Genomic DNA, 19,662 nt, shown 5'->3' on the forward strand with positions numbered 1-19,662 from the left:
TTTACAAAAGCTGGCAAGTACAAAGATAGCATAGGGAGAGGTAGATTACACCTTCACTTCGACACCACAATAGGAGAGGCCCACACCCACGCCACAGAACCAAGGGTGGGACAGGAAATGACCACCAATCAAAGTGATCTTTGCTAGAGCATATTCATGACTGTGGCCCAGGTTGCATAGCAATTTACAAATAAGAAAACGTTCATATAGCAAGTGTTATTCAACTAGCAAAACCACAACCACACACTGTAAGTTCATACTGGAATGGGAACGGCTAAGGAAATTCTGCAACACCAGGTAACTGCATAAGCTTCTCCACCTTAATGCTCCAGGCTATAGAAACATGACTGCATACTGTCCTTTGTCTGTCAGGGTAAATCATAACTGTTTGGCTTTCAGCTACATCAACAATATAATGTAGAAAATCTCTGAGATACAAATTGAGACCTATTTCCTAAGTAGGGTGAGTAACAACGGCATCATCAGGATTTTATGGGAAGGTTCTAGATTTCCTGCCTGGTAATAGGTTCAGCTGAACTATCCAATATGACAAATGACTTAGGGAAGCAATTGGAGAGGTCAACTTGACCACCTCCTGCCCCAACTCGTGTTCACTACATAAGTCAAATATTAGCACAAGTACTATGATAAGTGTTCTCCACAGAATATAGACTGGATTGTGCAATGTTTGAACCCTGCTGTTGAAATGAAAACTTAATTGATCAATAAGGTGGTGCTTATATAACACAATAAACATGTTACAGACAGGTTTGGTAATGAATTCCTGTTCCATTAAAGTGGCATGATGTTGGAGAGTGACTCACTCATGTTGATGTTGAGTAACAATTTCAAGAACGACCATCCCTGACTGTAGGCTGTTTACTCCAGTGTTTGAAACTCCCATTGTTCTAGGCGCATTTTGCGACAGGGAATTTCATTAATGCGAGCAGTTTCTGAGCTCTGGAAGCAGTACTGTGCCCAATATTTCAGATTAAAACTGCCACTGAATGAAATACCTTTTTCTGCCTTCCCACTTCCAGTCACTCTCTGAGGACTGGAGAAGGGACCCACTTAAGAATATTAGGGGGGCAGGCAGGCAGGCAGAAGTATGGCTTTGTGTTTGTTTGTTTGTGTTTGTTTGTTTGTTGCAGTCTTCAGATGAGGACTAGACCATGTGTAAAATGAATATAAGATTTTATATGTAGTTCATTCATTTTCAGCTTTGTATTCTTGTTATTAAAAACAGATTTAAGGTGCCATTTAGCTCCTAGCTTTCATGTCTCTGTTTCTAACACTGGTTTACTCTGAAGTAAATCTCACATAATTTCATGTTTCAGATAAATATTCACAGAACTGCTGCTCAGATTCATTTAGCACCATACAAGTATCTAGAAAAGGTAAATTCTCTTGCTCCTACAATTTTTTTTATAAAGTTAAGTACACAATAAAACTTGTTCGTTTTATTTTTACCTCACTTTTAAGGCAAATAGTCTCCTAAAGCAGCTCTCACCAGTTTTTAAAGCTCTTTTTTCCTATTCTACCTTGTTCAAAATAATAATAAAAAATAATAAAATGTAAACACCTTCAAGTCTGACTCTCTTAGGCAATTCCTTAAGATAGGAAATTTGGGTTCTGCTATTTCTGACAGAATCACAGCTGCATCGTTCCCATTAGATGCACGTGCACATAACAAGCACCTCCTTATTCATTTGCTCCCTGCGAATGACTTTATACATCCTTGTGCCTACTCTCTTTTGTTGTTGCATAAAAAAAACATTGTGGTTTTATAACGTTTCCAAAAGGGACAATTTACCCAACCAACATTGGAGGGTGGGAAGAAGACAGATGCTTATTGTGTGTCAAGCATACAAGTGTTTCGCAGCATCCAAACGACACCGCTGGCAGCCCGCCCCCGCCGTTTATTCCCGATTCATATTTTCTGTGGAAAATCCAGCGAGTTACAAACAAAACAACACACGGCGTATTTTATTTCTGAGGTGATTTCCTTCCAACGCGCCGTCCCGCGCATGTTTACTTCAGAAGGAAGCCCGGCCGGTTTCAAGCGAGTTTTACTTCGTAACACTGCAAACCGTAGCATTCACTTTCCTGGGAGTAAGCCCTACTGAACCCTATAGGACTTTCCTCCGAGTAAGCCTGTACAGGAAAGAGTTTCCCGCTCAGCTCCCCTCGATATAAGGCGGCGATTCCGCCCCACACCGGCCCGCCCCCTTTCTGAGAAGAGAGCGCAGGCGCCGGGAGACCGCGAGACGAGATTTGCCCTTGCCTCCTGCTTCCTCTGCTTCCCTCAGAGCGGGAGTTTTGAGCAGATGTGTTTCTCTCTCGCCCGCTCCTCGGACTTGACGTTATCATCTCTGAGGTAAGGAGTTGGTGTGTCTGCGCATGGGCGGGGCAGAGGAGTATAACCGTTGCTCTAAGGGGCGGGGCTTCTTGTCCGCCCGCGTCCCAGTTCCTACCCGCTCGAATCCACAAGGAGGCCCACCCCACCGACCCATTCACTCCTTCTCACCAGACGCGCCTGCGCGGAACGGAGAGGCTCCGATGCCTGGGAGTCAGTAGTCAGACCACTCTCCGTCCAGCAAAGGCAAACGGCCATTGAGGAGGCTGGGAGTCCTTTCATAATAGTAATAGTAGTAGTAGTAGTAGTAGTAATAATAATAATAATAATAATAATAATAATAATAATAATAATAATATACCGTTAATTCATTTAGCAGAAATGCAACAGGTGTGTTCCTTGTACCATCTGTTTCTTAATGAAATGGAATATCTTTGCCTGTTCAATTGCTGCCATGTGATGGTTATAGAAGTCTTGCATGGGGGGGGGGGAGGCCTTTTGAGCATAGCCACCAGTGAAGGTTTTATTATCAAAGCATATCCCAATTGCTCACGAACTTCGTTAACTCTGGTTTTCCAATTTTGAGAAATTGTAGGCTGACTGGAATAAAAATAATGGTGTCTTAAATGTACAAATGAAACTTGCCTTTTGAGGGTTTTTTTTCTATCCCCAGCAACTGAGTGCCTTTTGAAAATGGAAACACCCGAATTAAACAAATCTACACTTCTATGCTCCACTCCAAAGAACTGCGAGACATCTGCTCAGAGCAGTAGCAGCAGCTCAGGGAAACAGGTGTGTAGTTTTTATTATGTCTCTCCCTCCTAGCTGCTCCTAAACTGGTGTTATGTCACTGAATCTTTGGAGGTTTCTGCAAATGAGAGAAAGAAATCTTGGTACAAAATTTGACCCCAAGCTTAAAGTAAGAAAGATATGTATAATACAGGCTTCCTCAAACTCAGTCCTCCAGATGTTTTTTGTTTTGTTTTGTTTTGCCTATAACTCCCATGATTCCTAGCTAGCAGGACCAGTGGTCAGGGATGATGGGAATTGTAGTCTCAAAAACATCTGAAGGGCAGTTTGAGGAAGCTTGGTATAATAGATAACATTAGGGTGTTGTTGTTTTTGCCTGTTATGTGTATATGCATATATAAAACAAAACAAAAATTGGTTCATGCAGGTAGCTTGTTTTTTGTTTCCATATACCATTGTTATTAACAAACAAAAAAACTTCCTTCTTACTACTCCCATATTACATTCACTTTAGCTAATGAGTGCAACTCTAAGAGAACGATTGAAGAAAGCAAGACGGTCCTTTCATTCAGCTTTCACTGTTGCAAAGCGTCTTAAAATAGATGATGAAAACAGCGGTAGTCCTTGTGAAGGAAGGGCTTTATCTAAAGGAGAGGCATGTTCTAAGTCACAAAATGAGGGTGAACATTTAGAAAAAGTTCCTGATGCCACCATGTGTTTGAAAAGTGCTTTGCAAGAGAGAGAGCTCTGTGTATTGAAATATACTGGATGTAGTGAAGCTATACAAAGTTCTCCAGAAGTTCGGTCAGAAACAAATTGCAGGCAACGGGAACTATTGGATGAAAAGAGAATGTTAGCAAAGAAGATTCAGGAAAAGGAGGAATTTCTTCGAAGACTTAAACTCGTCAAAATGTACAGATCAAAGGTGAGACGCTAAAATGTTCTTGAAAATGTATTTAATTGAAAATGATCCTTTTTTTTAGCCCTATTGAGAGCTTTTAGAAAAGCAAGTACTGCAAGGAAATGTGTGTTCCAATATTTCCTTAGTTCTCTTTTAATTCTAGAACTGTAATTAAGCGAAGTACTACATTAACCCAAATGCTGCTCCCATCTGGCATTTTGCAGTGTAGCCATCGTCAACCATAGAAATGACTTATTGTAGACACAGGATGCTGACACCAAAAAAATGCACTTATGTGCAAGTCTTGTTTATGTGCAAGTCCTTGTGTCTCTCCCGCTGTCTTTCTTCCTTTGTGACTTATCTTGAATAAAAATTATATCTCATTTTAGCTCTGTAAAATTATGAAGGTGATAATTTAATGTTAATCATACTTGGAGTAGACTCATTGAAATCAATGGACACTTAAGTCAATTGCCTTCAGTGATTCAGTTCTGCACAGTATCCATAGCATTTTTTCTGGTAGCCCAAGGATTTCCTTCTGTGCAATAGAATTCCCCCCGCCCTTTCTCTACCCTCAAGTGCCTTCCCCAGATCTGCTTCAGTGGGTTGGGGGAGAACCCAGAAGAGATTTAGGGGCATGGGAAGGGAGGCTCAGTTGCACAGTGAAAAGTACTTGTGCTGATGGAACAAGTGAAGCTCTCTATGTACATTGATGGTTCTGTGTAAATAGGAAGTAGTTCTTCAAGCAAATGCTGCAAAATGAGGCTAATGTCCAATATGGAAAGTATCTAGATACCAAATATTGATAAAACATAATTTTTAAATGCCATTCTTTTAGGTAAATTTTCCACTAGAATCTTTTAATTTTTTATTGTTGAGAGGTCTAGCACTTAAGTTTTCAAATATTGCAGATTTGGAAAAGGGAGAGAACTTGTCAAGTGTGATGTATGCTTGTTTGTTAAATCAATACTGGGATATTACCAAACAACTTCAGCTTTTTTGTCTTTACCTCTTTCAGAATAACCCAACAGAGTTGCGGTCTCTAATATCAAAATGGCGGTGCAGTTCCCAAGCAATGCTATATGAGCTACAGTCATCCTTGTCTACAGATGGCAGGAAATTAAGTCTCACTCAATTGATAGACAATTTTGGATTAGATGATAAACTGTTACATTACATTAGAACAGAAGAAGACTTTACAGATGCATGATACGGCTGTTTCTATTTCATTCTTAACACATCAGAAGATAAATATTTTCAAAGTTTAAATTTGGCTTTTGAGCTGCATTGCTGGACTGTTGTGAATCCTTGAATCTTTTAAACATTAAAAGACTGCTGCAAAAAGTATCTGATTAGTTCAATCAGTATGTGAAACTCAGCCCCCATCCCATTATCCTTGATTCTCAGTGCCCCTTTAGGTCTTAAAGCTGCTGTTAGAATAGAAGACAACTGCCACACTTACACTGCTGCAATTTTAAAAGTCCAGTAGCTCTGTTTTGCCAATCCACTTTCCTTTCTACAGGTGGTGCAGTCTGCTTTTCCTGCATCTTAGCTGAAGTTTTCACTCAGTCCTACTTTCTTTCACACACTTCTTTAAAGTTCATATCCCCACTGCACAACATTTGGCCCACTGCCTGTATTGTGCTTTAGACAACTGTCTTTGACTCCTGGCAAGCCTCAAAGGTTTCACCACCACACAACAAGCACAATATAATATAGGTATTTCTTTTTTTATTCCATTGTAAAATACATAGTGAATAATATGTCTTTTGAGAATCAAAACGAGTTGCAATGTAATATCTAAAGCTATCTTAAATGTGCTTAGGAAAAACCCACTTTTTTATTTAACACGAGAAATTTATTGCTTCTAGTTGCGGACGAATCACCTTGCTAAAACTCTTGCACATCAAAGAAAGCTGGGAATGTTCTCATTCTCAGTCTCTCCACTTCAGCTTGAAGGACTGACAACTCCTGTGCCTGTGCTTTTGCAAGATCCACAAGCTGCTGTCTCTGCACAATGTCCTCGTAATGCTCTTTAGAAACCCTTTGATTAAGCAGCTCCGAGTCTGTAAAAAAAAGAATAAAAAAGAATGTGTCTGGTCATATAGAATGTGCAACAGATTGACAAACTGATCCATATGATTTGCTTTCTTCATATGTTTAAAGGGGAGCATTGTGGGAACAACATTGAAACAGTTCTCATTCTGCTGATGGAAACATGAACTAGCTCCAGTTTTGCATTTGATAAAACACTTATTTCCTTTGCACCCTGATGAATATCAAGAGTTGGCTGTATTGAGTAGTGTAATCTATTTACCCCATCATAGAAATAACCCAAAATAATCTTGGAAAAAAATGGGGCACAGTTTATCAGCGTCATAGAAATTAGTGATGCCTTTAAGATCTTGTCTCACACTCCTGATTCACATGTTACTTTTCCACCATTCTATGATTGATTTGTATCCTTTTAATAACATATACACTGGTATGAGTGTTGTAGGATGAAGTTCAGGAGAGAGAAAAATGATATGAACAGTGGATTAAACTTTCTGTTAGAGGACGTCAGATAACCTGGTAATCCTTCAAATGTGACTCACCAGTAGCCTCATTAATATGCCGCCTTTCTGACACAATTACAAGCATTTCTTGTAATTCCTTGCTAAGTTTTCGGTTTGCTACGTCTTTCACACTAATTTGCTTCTCCAGCTCTTTCATGACAGTCTCACATTGTTGTACATTTTTCTTGTGAACCTGGAAATTTAAAAATAAGCAAACAGAAGCTGCTTGAGAACTGTTAAATGAAAAGTTGCTAAAACAAGTTTTATTTCCTTGGTAAAATAGATTTGGGTATTTAGCATACATTTTTTTGGCAAAGTGGCTAACATAAGAGCTCAAAGTAAATTGCATTCATATATTGCATAAAACAGCAACAATAACACTATCATTAAAACACACATCCAATATTGATAGCATGAAACTAACACAAAAATTAAAGTTCTGCATGAAAAGCAGGAATATAAAAAGATGGTGAGGAAGCAGGTGAAAACATTTAGAACTGGAAGATCAGGATTCTAAAGTGTTCGTGTAAAAACTTGTTAAGTCCCACTCATTTAAACAGACTTAACTTTGAAATATGTATGTTCAGTACCGAAGATGATTCATCCTATCCTATATGCCCTTACTGAAGCAAATCTTACTGGGGCCAGTGGGGCTAGTTACCATGGAAGTGTTGAAATGTTTGCAGCTCTTTAATAGTTTGGGGATGAAGAAAACTGTAAACACAAGTTTTATTGTATATATAATTGTTGTAAGCTGTTCTAAAATCTTGATGAGATTGTTTATATTTATTAATAAAAAATACTGGTATAACACAAAGTGATACCACACAAACTGGAAGCGAGAAAGCTGTGTAGGTGTATACAGCAGTGGGAGAAGAAAGCATGAGAAAATCTTTTTACAATTGGACAACTTATGCCTAGCTCTGCACATATTAATAGGAGACAGGGCAGATTTTTTGGATGGTGGTAGTGATTGTACACTGAAGAAGAGAATGGAGAAGGAAGCAAATTAGATTTATTTAATAATGGCATTAGCCAAAACCCAGAAGGAAGTAGTGCCAAAACTAAGGATGGTAAGGGTGGTTGTATACTTTTGAGTTAAAGGTGGGTGTGTCAAATAGGCAGACACTCCATACACATATTTCCAAAAGGAGCTTACCTTATCTAGAAAATTGAGTGTTCCTTCCATTATTGAGACTTCATGATTCACTCGGCTGTCATAGTTTAATGCATTTAAGAACTGGGATTAAAAGCAGAGAAAAATCAAGCTAACAGAGTTGATGCTCCAGACATTAAACCTTGCTGCCCAATGCAAACTGAATCCCTTTGTGTAAGTATTCTTCAATAGTGTGTTAGGACTTTGTATGAGAAACCAAAAGATTTGGGCAGTACACAAAGTAGTTCTTACTTAGGTAGCATGCCAATACTAAAGTTATGAAGTAATAATGAACATGCACAAAATACCAGTCACAAACACCATTCCTGGGGTAAGATGTCACTGGAGTAACACCATACTTCATATAGAGTAGAACTCTTAGATGCACCAATTAATGAAAGATGATAAACAACTGAATAAAAATCACTTTCCTGAAACATAGAGTTGGTTCAATTTATAGTAAAATCTGGAGCGGTAACTTACAATCTGATGATGTTTGGTAACATTCAACTTTTGAATATCTCGAGCCTTTTGGTTCAGATCATCCACTTGCATCCGCATTTTTTTATGTTCCCATTCCAGCTGAAATATCCCTTTACGGAAATCTTTGCTTTCCACCATGCTGGCAACTTTCCTTTCTCCTTGAGCCTGGGGGTACAGGGTAGGAGAGAAATTGACTCCATATATAGCTTTATTATTTACTTCTGAAAGAACTTATCGACTGGAATTCTAAAATCCCAGCTGTAATGAGAGAAAACAGAAACTGCAGCCACATTCCAATGAAGGGTCCTTTTTGTGCATTTATTAAATGTGTTGGCTTTTGAGTCACTCGCCCACTATTAAGGCTTACCAGTGGCGTAGCGTGAGGGGTGCCAGGGGTGCCGGCCGCACCGGGCGCAACATTTGGGGGGCGCGCGTTTGGCCGGCCCTTCTTGAGGAAGCAGGAACCCCACTGTCCTCGGACCTCCTCCGAAGCCTGGCGATGGGACGGAGAGACCTTCTCCCCGCGCCAGCCTTCGGAAGGATGCTCCGAAGCCTGGCGGTGGGACGGAGAGACCTTCTCCCCGCACCAGCCTTCGGATGGCTGTCCTGAAGACTTGTGGTGGGAGCAGTGGCGTAGCGTGGGGGGTGCAGGGGGGGCCTGCTGCACCTGGCGCAACATCTGGGGGGGGGGCGCGGAAGAGACTTGAGTGCTAAAATCCACGGGTTAGGGGGCGCAAATTACTTGCCTTGCCCTGGGTGCTGAGAACCCACGCTATGCCACTGAGGCTTACCCTATTAATGGCTACAAGATGGGAAAAGCACAGAGATCATTTACACTACATGGGTGTAGCATACACCATTTAGAATTTCAGTGCAAATCTGTACAGACTCAGTTTTGAAACAAGACCAGTTACCCGGATTACGCTGTTCAGCTCTTCAATTATGGTCCTGCTGATAAGAATAGCATCTCTGTAATCTGGTATTAAATTGGTACCCTCTAGTTCTACTTGTCCTTGCTTAAAAAGAAACTGGACCATCAGATCTAGCTGAAATGTCATCTTCTGCTCTCGAAGCCTACAATTGCAAAGGGAAAAAACTTTTTCAGTAACTGGTATATATAGTTCTAAATCACACTATGGCAAATGTATTTGGAATACTCCCAGCAATATTCCAAATGTATATTCCTATACATGTCTACTCAGAAATAACTGTGTTTACTCCAAGATGGGTGTAAGATTGCAGTCTAAGCACTCAGCGTACTGGTTAGTCTGGGCCTGAAAATGAATTTAAAGGAGGAATTAATCATAACAGCACCTTATGAACCTTAGTAGCTAAAAATGAGGATTAATCCTTCCAAGGACCAAACTAGGTGTGGCATTAGTTACATAGTTAGCCTTAGCATAGAATATTTTTTAAAGCAAACTAAGCAATAGGAGTCAGTGGAACTGACTGCAGTGTAGCTTTCCTTTGTTAAGGCTGTAATACCACAATGTCAGTAAACATAAAAGGAAAAAGCAAGCTTACAGATTGAGCTCAGCAAAAACTTGCTCAATGTCATTCCGTAGCCTCTCATCATCTTCAGTCCTCTTCTGAAGGAAAGTCTGCATTTCTGCAAGTATCAGTGCTTTTTGCTTCACCTAAGCAAACAGGGTGGCAGAACATGTTCACATTACCACTCAACCTTTTCTTTGCCAAGAGTCAGAATATATGATTCAGTTTCTTTAGCAGAACTGCAAGCATCTTGCACCCTTTTGATAGTTTAAACTTAATACTTCGGGATGCTTTCAGAGGTAAGAGTATCATTTAATTCCTCTAACATAATTCCTCTAAATTATTTAATTCCTCATTTAATTCCTCTAAACATGTTTAGTATCTCTTGTAGTCTGTTCAGGTTTCTCATGTGTGGGATGTAGGATTGCTGAGAGTGCTCATGAGCTTGGGAAGGCTTTCTTTTATCCTCACCCCCTTATCTTGCGATTGTATCCTTTGTTGTACTGTGATGCTGCTCACTACTTTGGGAGCCTGTGGGCTAAAAGTGGCGTGTGTTTGTAATATAGCTTGAGAGCATAGCATGCTAAACCACTGTTATTCACCCTGTTATTGGAGTGTTTAGGATGTTGTGATGCTGATGACTTGGCACATGTATTCTCTGCATACAAAGACTAGAAAGGAATAAAAAAGGAGCTTTTTGCCTTGTGGGATCATTAGAGCCTGTCCATACATTTCCTACCAGGTGAGCATTGTGGAACTCTGACCTCTGGTATAACATTCAGTTCAGATCAGATTACCAGAATGTTGTTCAACTATGAAAATATTTTTCAAAGCACAGTACAAATAGCGTTCCCTACCATCTGTTCACTTTCCACCTTGGCTCGCCGAGCTTCACAGAAACGTTCCCAGTTGGGAAGGTCAAGACCCTCAGGTTTGTTTTCAGGTTCATCCATTTCGTCAATGCCCTTCATTAAATGGGCAAGAGCAGCCTTTAAAGCCTCTGCAGAGCCCGGCCGTTCACCATAGGGGTTAGCAGAATCCGCTGGAACCTTCGCCCTGAGAGCTCTTCCGCCATGGAACAGACAAATTAGGATTCTGCTACAGGTTGCTTATGCATTCAGAATAAGGATGCTTGTCATTAAGATCACTGTTTCTAGTTGTATTTCTTTTGCAAAGTTTGTAGGTGTTACTGGCTACCTTCTTGTTTACTTGCTTACTTTTACAGTTCCACATACTGACCAGCAGTAGAGCCTACATTCCTTTCCATGGAGCACTGGGGTGGCAGTATGGACTGCTCACCTTCATAGCTTGAGGCTTAGTGACTTAATTGTAAATGGCACCCAGGACTTGAAGTAAAATGTATGCGTTGAACTAACTGGGAACAGTGTCCATGGTCCTATCATATTTAACATAGATGAAAGTGGACAATGGCCAAGAAAGTCCAATACATACAGTCACATTTTGACTTCAAAAAAGGAAACCTCCCCAAAATGAGGAGACTGATAAAAGGAAAGTTGAAAGGGAAAGTCAAGGAGGTCCTTAGAGTTATTCAAAACCACAATAATACGCCACTGAAAACAAGTTGCTGGAGTGGTAATCCCTAACCACTGTCCATGCTCGCACAGATTGGAAAGAGTTGAAGCCCAAAAATATTAAGAGTGTCACAGGTTAGCCACTGCTGAGCTTCACAGATTCTCAAGCTGGGTCTTACTAGTTGAGCAAGCTATAATGTGGGAAAAACTGCATGGAACTGAGTTTAATAAGGAAAAAGGTGCCAGTTAAGGCAAGAACTATTTGTTTGCCAAGATGAACAACGTAAGCTGATAGTTTATAATAATGGTTCTGGCATCATTACTATCCTGTTCTATTTGCTGGTTTTGAAAGCAATTTATACTGTTTCTAATAAAACACTGCCACCCATGGAAAAGTATTTTCCTTTCTACTGTAACAAAAAAACAAAGAGCTCCAGCAAAAGGTTGGGATCAACACAAAAGCTTACCTTGGTCGACGTTTGTAAAGTTTGAATAGCTGATCAATATGATGAGTGGGAAGATCTGAAAATTCCTTTCTAAATCCACGTTCCATAAGCTAACAGTGAAGAGGAAAGCACAACCTTATGTCAGTCTGGTCTAAGTTTAACAGTGTTAGTATGCACCATCCTGCATGAGAAAGATCTATAGAAAACACTGAAGGAGTTGAGAACCTGCACTGATAGAGCTGCAGAGTATAGAAGCTGACTTTTTAGTAGAATATAGAGTGTTATTAACAGAATCTAGACATTCAGCAAGGCAGCTTTGCAATATGCTATAAACAAGATGTGGGGAACCTGAGGCCCAGGTGCTGGCTGGCATAAAGCAAGGCTAACTGTTCACCTTTACCTTTCTATCCATCTGAAGCAGTGCCCAAATCCTGAGCTCAACCTCCAGCTTTATGAGTCAGTTAATGTGTAGGGAAGAGGCATAATTTTAACACTTTATTTCATATATCTCAGGCCAACATTGCCCTCACATTTCATTTTTAGAACAGCAAGCTTAATTAAAAAATCCAATAGGGAGCTGTCCTCTTACACATTTTAGAATGTCAAATACACTGGTGGTGCTTTATAAATAAACAGAGTCTTATGGAAAGAATGGTGGAGAGAATAAGAAGAAATACCAAGTGAAAACCAGTCAAGTCCATGCAATCCCTAGCTATTTAGGTCTTAGCTCATGAATTTTTCACAAATATCTAGGCATATTTATTTCCATTTACTCACAAAATAGTACAATGGCAGTTTAGTATCAAAACACTAGTACTGCTTAAAAAACAAAAAACAGACCATTTCTACATAGGAATGATCTACATGTGATCAACAACTTAATTGAGTTGGATTACTTGAATGTAAAATTAGTTTAGTCCAAGTAATCTCAACACAGTTTGTGAGTTTTAATCCTACAGCTTCAGCTGAACAGTTTGGAGATCTGGTTTTAAGGTTCTTACTTTGTCTTCAACAACTAAGATGTCATAGGCTTCTCTGTGGGCGTCCACTTCTGCTCTGGATGTCTTAACTGCTTCATTAGATATTACCTACACCAAAAAAGTAGATATGATTGACTACTTTTGGAACAGAAAAAGTCAAGTGAGCAATAATGTACATACAACCGTTCCCAGAAAAATTAGCCCCTTGTCCTTGAAACTCAATACATTCTTTAACAGTGTTTCTATGCTCACACAGATACTAAATTGCCATCAACAGATAGAAGGAGAGCGTAACATGCACAGCACCAGGAGTAAAAAAGGGACACGGGTGGCGTTATGGTCTAAAACATTGAGCCTCTTGCGCTTGCTGATCAGAAGGTCAGCGGTTCAAATCAGCGCAATGGGGTGAGCTCTCGTTGATCTGTCCCAGCTTCTGCCAACCTAGCAGTTCAAAAGCAAACCAGTGCAAGTAGATAAATAGATACTGCTGTGGCAGGAAGGTAAACAGCGTTTCTGTGCACTCTGGCTCCTGTCACAGTGTTACAGTGTGTCAGAAGTGGTTTAGTCATACTGGCCACATGGCTCAGAAAGCTGTCTGTGGACAAGCGCCGGCTTCCTTGGCCTGAAGCGAGATGAGCGCTGCAGCCCCAGTCACCTTTGACTAGACTTAACCGTCCAGGGGCGTTTTACCTTACCTTTTATGTACCGGAGTATCTATGTATTTGGTGGCTTATTCAGTAAGAGGAGAGATTTTAGAGAGAATTACTGTAGAGTGTTGGGCAGATTCCATTAAGAAGCAGGTACTTTGTCAAATTCCAAAAATTATTTTTACCTTTTCCTTCCTCTTTTTATTAAGATAGTGATGGAGCCCAGCTTCTCTTGTGCTCAGCTCTTCATCCAAAAGTAGTGAGTAAAGGAGGTTAGTTATTTTGAGTTCTTCCTAGGAAAAGGTTTCAAAAAGGAACAGTCAGACTGTAGTTTGTAAGGAAGTAGCACTGGTGAATACATGCAGACGCTCACCTGGTATATAACCATTTCTGAGTTGACTTTTTTCTCAAAGAGCCTTGTCACAATTTCATCAAAGGATTGTGTAGTTTCCTGAATAGAACTTTGAAGTTTCCTCAATTCAGTGTCCAGAATCTAAGGGGTGGAAGGGGGGTAAAGGTGCTGTGTTTGAATATAGATTATATGTAAGATTGCGGCTCAATGAACTTTTTGTTTGTGCTCCTTTTAAAATCTGATACTTTGTTTTTAAAGCATGTAAAATTCTAGATGTTCATGTTTGTAAGAACAAGCCCAGCAACAATCAGGTTTGAAACACTGAAGACACATGGCATCCTCTCTTATCTTATTAGTCATTTAGCAGGTAATTAGCCCTGGGTGGGGAATGAACAAAAATAATTAACCAATAAAGAAATAATAACCAGAAAATAAAACCAGACTGATGGAGAAAGGCAGCCAGTGGGTCCAGCTGACAACTGGTGTTCTCAGCAGCCACAGTTTGGCTTAAATATGCCCATTTCTGATGTGATTAGTGTATTCTCTATCCAGTTTACCAATAACCTAAAGATATCCCATGCCGTATATTTTGCTGGCAATTTTCTTTAGTTCTAGGCCTATTTCACAACATTAATTGTTCCTTTGAAACATTTAAGTCAAGCAATATGAGGTTTCTTGGTAATCCCAGCTGACTGAGAACTTCACTACATTAAGACTTGTTCACTTCCAGCGAGTTAATTTTAATGTGAATTGTCCAGTTGTGAAAACAGGCCATGAATAGCAACTTGATTTTCTCAATCTAAAAATGCAAGGCAAAGATTGTTATTTTTCTTTCTCATCTAATACTGTTGTACTTATAACTAATTATTCACTCTGTTCAATTACAACTTGAGTAAAAAAACATGATAAGATAGTTTTTAACAACATGACAATACCCAATTCTTGGAAAGCTAGTTATGGTTTACATTTTCATTTTGCCTCATCAAATAAACTTTCAAACTAATCATACTAGATTTGGATTTACTTAAAGCAGGTAGAAATACTTTTTAAAGGCTGAGAACCTTGATAATCCTCCTTCTCATCTTATTTCTGTTTACCTTTCTGTGTTTCTCTCTCTCTTCATTCAGTTCCTTAACTTTCTTCTCATATTCTTTATATATTTTTCTCTCATCTTCATTCCACAGTGCTTCTTGTTTTACTGTAAAAGCAGGTGCTGGAATCTCCTGAATATATAAAAGTGGGAGAGAGATTCAAAAACAGCACTGGATATTTACTAACATTATAACGCTTAAAGGATGTATACCTTAAATTTCAGAATGTTACTTTCTGGTGACACTCAACATCATGATGGAAATAATCAATGAACTGTTGCTGTGTAGGCTGTTGCACAGTTCCTCATTTCTGATGTGATTAGTGTATTCTCTATCCAGTTTACCAATAACCTAAAGATATCCCATGCCGTATATTTTGTTGGCAATTTTCTTTAGTTCTAGGCCTATTTCACAACATTAATTGTTCCTTTGAAACATTTAAGTCAAGCAATATGAGGTTTCTTGGTAATCCCAGCTGACTGAGAACTTCACTACATTAAGACTTGTTCACTTCCAGCTTCTTTTAATTTTAAACTAACAACACTCTCCCACGGGTGTGAACTCGGGGACCTGTGGTTAGTTTATACTAGAATTTGAGGGGGGAAACCAAGGTTTTGAAACCTCACTTGGATCCTGGTTCGTTCTCACCATAGTTTAAATGAACCACAGTTTCCCAGGTTCAGGTGTCACAGGGAATTTTGGTTGGTTTGTGATCTAAAGTGTAAGCATTTTGCCTCTTCAAAGTCACATGTTACACCAACATATCTGTTTTCCTGTATAAGTATGGGAATGTAAAATTGGGGTCCTTGATCTATTGTTAGTTGCATGCCATGGAGGTTATTGTTCTGCCCTTAGGTACACTTTGATTACTTGGGGGAAAGACAACTGGGGATGCCTTGTGCATCCAGTTATAGGAAAAACTTGCCTTATTGCTGCTACCTGAAGTGAAAGGGGCTTTTTCCCCACACAGAGTCTGAGTCTGGACACAAGTGACATTTCATTACAAAAGACATGGGTGGAGAGTTCTTGGGGCATATTGAGTGGAGTTAATCCACTATCATGCCACGGGGGGAAGCCCAGCCATAGAGTCGTCACTACCTCTCCAATCTATTTTTATTGTTTACTTTCTTACAATTACATCCCACCTTTTTCAATCATAGAACCCAAGGCAGCATGATATATGTTTAGTTCCATGGTGGCCACCTATCTAAGCACTGCTTAGTTTTGGGGCTATTTTTAGTGCTGAATGATATTAGTTTCCTAGAACAAGTGTTTAAGGTCTCTCTTTATGAGATTAATGCTATATTTATTTGTTGTCATGTGAAGTCTTACTTTAGCTATGAGTCGATAAAAACAGGACTCACCATCTTTAAAATATCTTCCTTTTTTATTTCAAGGACTCCATTCATCATGTCCATAAGGCCACGCTCTCTTGCATTGTCCTCCTGAAAGCGAGAACAAAGTAAGACGTAACAATGTAGAAATGGAGCATGAGATGAGAGAAGTGAAAAGTGTAGAAAATAAAGCCCTGTTGTCACCAAACTACCTGAGCAGCAAGACGTCGTTTATAGTGAACTCTAGACATAATTTTTTCTTTTGCTTTCTGCAATGGGGTCAAGTACTTTTCCACTTTGATCTGTGAAGACAAAACGTTCAGATTCAGCTTTTTCAGCAAATAGGCTGTCTGAGAATTCACCGTCCCCGCCCTACCTGCTAAATACCAGTCATTTTCTTAGCATCCCTGCTTGACAACAATACTGGACTCTCTTATGGCCTTGTAGAGTCTATACCCTAAAATATCCACATTCTACGTTAAGGGGTACATCTTCAAGGTCACAATGTTGAAACAGATCCTCAAGCCCTGTTGGGATTGACTACACACTGAGTTGCCAATTGGGCAGCCCCACCCATCTATCCTAGCAGCCTGCTGGGGAAGCTCAGGATGTGTTCAATCCTCTTTGAAGAGATGCAGCTCCTCAGGTTACTTGTGCACTTTTAGTGTTCAAGGCAAGAAAGATCTGAATTTTATATACTCAACCTCTGAGTCCAGAATGATCAGTGCTTGGTCTGGCTTCTCTTTCTCGGAAAGAACTGGCACCCAAATTTCTTCTTGGAGTTCCAGCTGCATCAGGATCTCTGCGATTCTAACGTTTCTTTCTTGAACACGTGCAATTTCTAGGTCCTTCATTCGGATGACTGCATCAAACTCCTTATTGAAATGACTCTTCACATTGTAAATGATGTTCTGAAATAACAGGTAAGAAGGTGGCAGCAATACTGCAAAAGGTATGTGGTAAAATTCTAAACCACATAATGAAACCCGTAGACTAGTTCCCACAATGACAGCTACTTCCGGGATCAGCTACTTCTGGGTTAGCGGAGCTCAGAACCTGAAGTGTTCGTAACCAGAAGTATTTGTAACCAGAGGTACCACTGTAATACACACTCAAAAGCATCATTTCAGTTTCCTCATTCTGCTTAAAGAAGAGCTTTGTGAAGCTCAAAATCTTCAATAACTCCAACAGAAGTTGTTTCAGCAAAGAATGTCAGCTTTGTTTTATACTCTGGAACAAATGTGGTAATAAAATTATTTCCTAACAGCATGCCCACTCAACCGCTTCAGTCTATGGAACTAGCACTGTTACAGGTGCCACATACTATTTGTTGTACACTAGTGAGGCAGCCCCTACACTTTGGAACTCCCTGCCTGTAAATATCAGGCAGGAGTCTTCACTCTACTCAGCCATGAAGCTCACTGGGTGACCTTGGGCCAGTCACTGCCTCTCAGCCTATTCTACTGCAAAGGGTTGATGTGGGGATTAATTATGGGGAGGAGGAGAACCATGTATGCACCTTGAGCTCCCTGGAGAAAAGATGGGTTATTAGATAGATAGATAGATAGATAGAGCACATTCAAATGCCACATAAATTTAAGCTGACAAGGGATTTCATATTTACTAACTTTCAAAGGATACTATACTATCCTTTGAATAGAATCCTAGAACTACATAGCTAGAAGACAATCTTCTTCAGTCCTTGTATCAAAGATGGACTCTCCTTAATCAATATTATTAACTGACTTAAAATATCATTTGGATTCTAGCGTGTTCCAAGCAATTAACAGGTTCCAAGCAAAATTTGTGATAATGGGCAGCCACATTTGTTGCTTATGTGGCCTGCATTCTGTCATTCCCTTTTATAAAAAAGAGAGTATAAAAAGCAAGTAAATGAAGGATCAAAATTCCAAAGAAATAAGATAGTGTGAACAGTTTTGCAGCAAAAACCCCTATCCCATCAGAGGACACTGAAGAGCAGTTTTGACTAGATATAGTTAATGAAATAATAAGCAAACACCTATGAAAAAGTTACCCGTAGCAATAGAATTTGATTAATCTTCTCCTCTCGAGTGTGCACTTCTAGCTGGTGGTATAAAGTTGATGTATTTCCACCGTAAAGTGAACTCAGGCTCCCCACCAGAGCATCTACTTTTTCTTCTTCCTGCTTCTCCCCTTCCTCTGTCTTTTCCCCTTCAATGACTGAAGGTTGAGATTCAAATTCAACGATTTGCCTTCGAAGCTAGATATGTATAAAACAACACAGCAGCTTAGAACAATTGAACACATGGTGCCAAAATCATATGGATCCTACAGAACACATATCCGAGAATTTGGAATGAAACAATCCCAGTTTTTCAGATTAAAATATACATATATGCAAGGTGAGCGCCCGAAAACAAAGTGAACAGGGCATCGCCTGAAGGCACATGGCAAGCAAACCTCTCAGATGAAAAAGGCAGGAATTCAAGGAGCTAAACTCTGACAAAAGTAGTTTATTTAATAGTCAGGGCAGCAGTAATCTCAGGGCAACTACCAGGAAGAACTGGTAAGCACATCAGCTCATGGGAATACTGACTTCTGTGCTCCATGTTATATGTTTCCAAGGAGATCGAGTATTTTAACATGAATTGCTGTTTCATATGTACTGTTCATAGGAGTTTTCTGTCTGTATTGCTCAGACACATAGTAGATGCAATTGTTTTAAATTCATGGTTAAGGATATAGAGCTAATGAGGGAGTATTTCTAAGAGCAAAATTCTAAATTATGAGGTGTAAGGTTTATAATGAACAATATCACTTCATTCAGCATGGGAAACCTCTAAGAGGATGGCCTTGAACATTAGGGTTATTATATAATCTGAACATGTGGATGGGGATTTATTTTTGGTGGCGGTAAAGAGATTCTACCTTTAGATCTATTGATTCAATCTTCTTTAAATAACAAACTCTCTCCAACATGTACTGTTCTTCTGGACTCTGTTCTTTCATTGGGTAATTCTGAACTTCGCAGGATGAGTGGAAGGCCTTTTGGGTGGAGAAGGGGGAAATAAAGATTCTGTGGGTGAGGTTCTTTCATGCTACTTCAAGAAAATTTTTAACACTGACATGTGCAAGCTCTGTCCATTCATTTGGAAATTTACACCAACAATCCAAACGCCAGCTCCTGCCAATTGTAACAAAATTAAGATTTCAAAGTCATAACCTGCTAATATGGAGAAGCCTTACACAGGAAGATGGGAAGTTATCATATTGAGTCAGACCATTGGTCCCCCTATCAGTGTTGTCTACTCTGGCAGCATCTCTCCAGGTTTGTCAGGATACTTCCCTAGCCCCACCTAGCGATAGTAGGGATTGAACCTGGGATTTTCTCATTCAACAACTGTGGGAGACTTCCCACAATTTGACCAGACAAACTAAGAGATTGCATAATTCATTTTTCACCAAGGCCCTGGAGCTTTTCTAGGCTGCCCTGTTCTCTAGATCCTTAAAAAAAATCTCCCCTTTGATCAGTTCTGTCTGAGATATGATTAGTATCTCTGGCCTGAAAAAAACCCCACGTATGAATTTTTAAGTCAATATGAT

The 19,662-nt window shown here is 39.7% G+C and overlaps 2 protein-coding genes across 5 annotated transcripts in view; one reads left to right on the forward strand and one right to left on the reverse strand.

Annotated features, from left to right (window-relative positions):
- Nucleotides 1-1,454: 1,454 nt before the first annotated feature.
- Nucleotides 1,455-5,354, forward strand: SFR1 (SWI5 dependent homologous recombination repair protein 1). Of its 4 annotated transcripts, none has more exons than XM_082225280.1 (4): nt 1,455-2,377; nt 3,030-3,148; nt 3,621-4,031; nt 5,026-5,354. In XM_082225280.1, exons 2-4 carry the CDS (start codon nt 3,050-3,052, stop codon nt 5,215-5,217), a joined length of 702 nt encoding a protein of 233 aa, XP_082081406.1. In that variant the 5' UTR covers nt 1,455-2,377; nt 3,030-3,049; the 3' UTR covers nt 5,218-5,354. The 4 variants fall into 4 exon arrangements, with proteins under 4 accessions (XP_082081406.1, XP_082081407.1, XP_082081408.1 ...); XM_082225281.1 differs by lacking the exon at nt 1,455-2,377 and adding an exon at nt 2,564-2,648; XM_082225282.1 differs by lacking the exon at nt 1,455-2,377 and adding an exon at nt 2,564-2,642.
- Nucleotides 5,355-5,843: 489 nt separating this feature from the next.
- Nucleotides 5,844-19,662, reverse strand: part of CFAP43 (cilia and flagella associated protein 43) — a 46,496-nt gene continuing 32,677 nt past the window's right edge. The window contains exons 23-39 of the mRNA XM_082225227.1: nt 18,988-19,104; nt 18,113-18,319; nt 16,782-16,988; nt 16,290-16,379; nt 16,108-16,188; nt 14,750-14,875; nt 13,674-13,793; nt 13,486-13,593; nt 12,675-12,761; nt 11,695-11,783; nt 10,553-10,760; nt 9,729-9,841; nt 9,119-9,278; nt 8,205-8,369; nt 7,725-7,805; nt 6,605-6,758; nt 5,844-6,073 (exon numbers count right to left, since the gene is read on the reverse strand). Of these exons, the coding sequence (XP_082081353.1) occupies nt 5,898-6,073; nt 6,605-6,758; nt 7,725-7,805; nt 8,205-8,369; nt 9,119-9,278; nt 9,729-9,841; nt 10,553-10,760; nt 11,695-11,783; nt 12,675-12,761; nt 13,486-13,593; nt 13,674-13,793; nt 14,750-14,875; nt 16,108-16,188; nt 16,290-16,379; nt 16,782-16,988; nt 18,113-18,319; nt 18,988-19,104 (2,289 nt within the window). The 3' untranslated portion in view covers nt 5,844-5,897. The remainder of the gene's footprint in view (nt 6,074-6,604; nt 6,759-7,724; nt 7,806-8,204; nt 8,370-9,118; nt 9,279-9,728; nt 9,842-10,552; nt 10,761-11,694; nt 11,784-12,674; nt 12,762-13,485; nt 13,594-13,673; nt 13,794-14,749; nt 14,876-16,107; nt 16,189-16,289; nt 16,380-16,781; nt 16,989-18,112; nt 18,320-18,987; nt 19,105-19,662) is intronic.

The sequence above is a fragment of the Podarcis vaucheri genome (genome assembly GCF_965113315.1).
Source record: "Podarcis vaucheri genome assembly, chromosome: 5".
NCBI lineage: Eukaryota > Metazoa > Chordata > Lepidosauria > Squamata > Lacertidae > Podarcis > Podarcis vaucheri.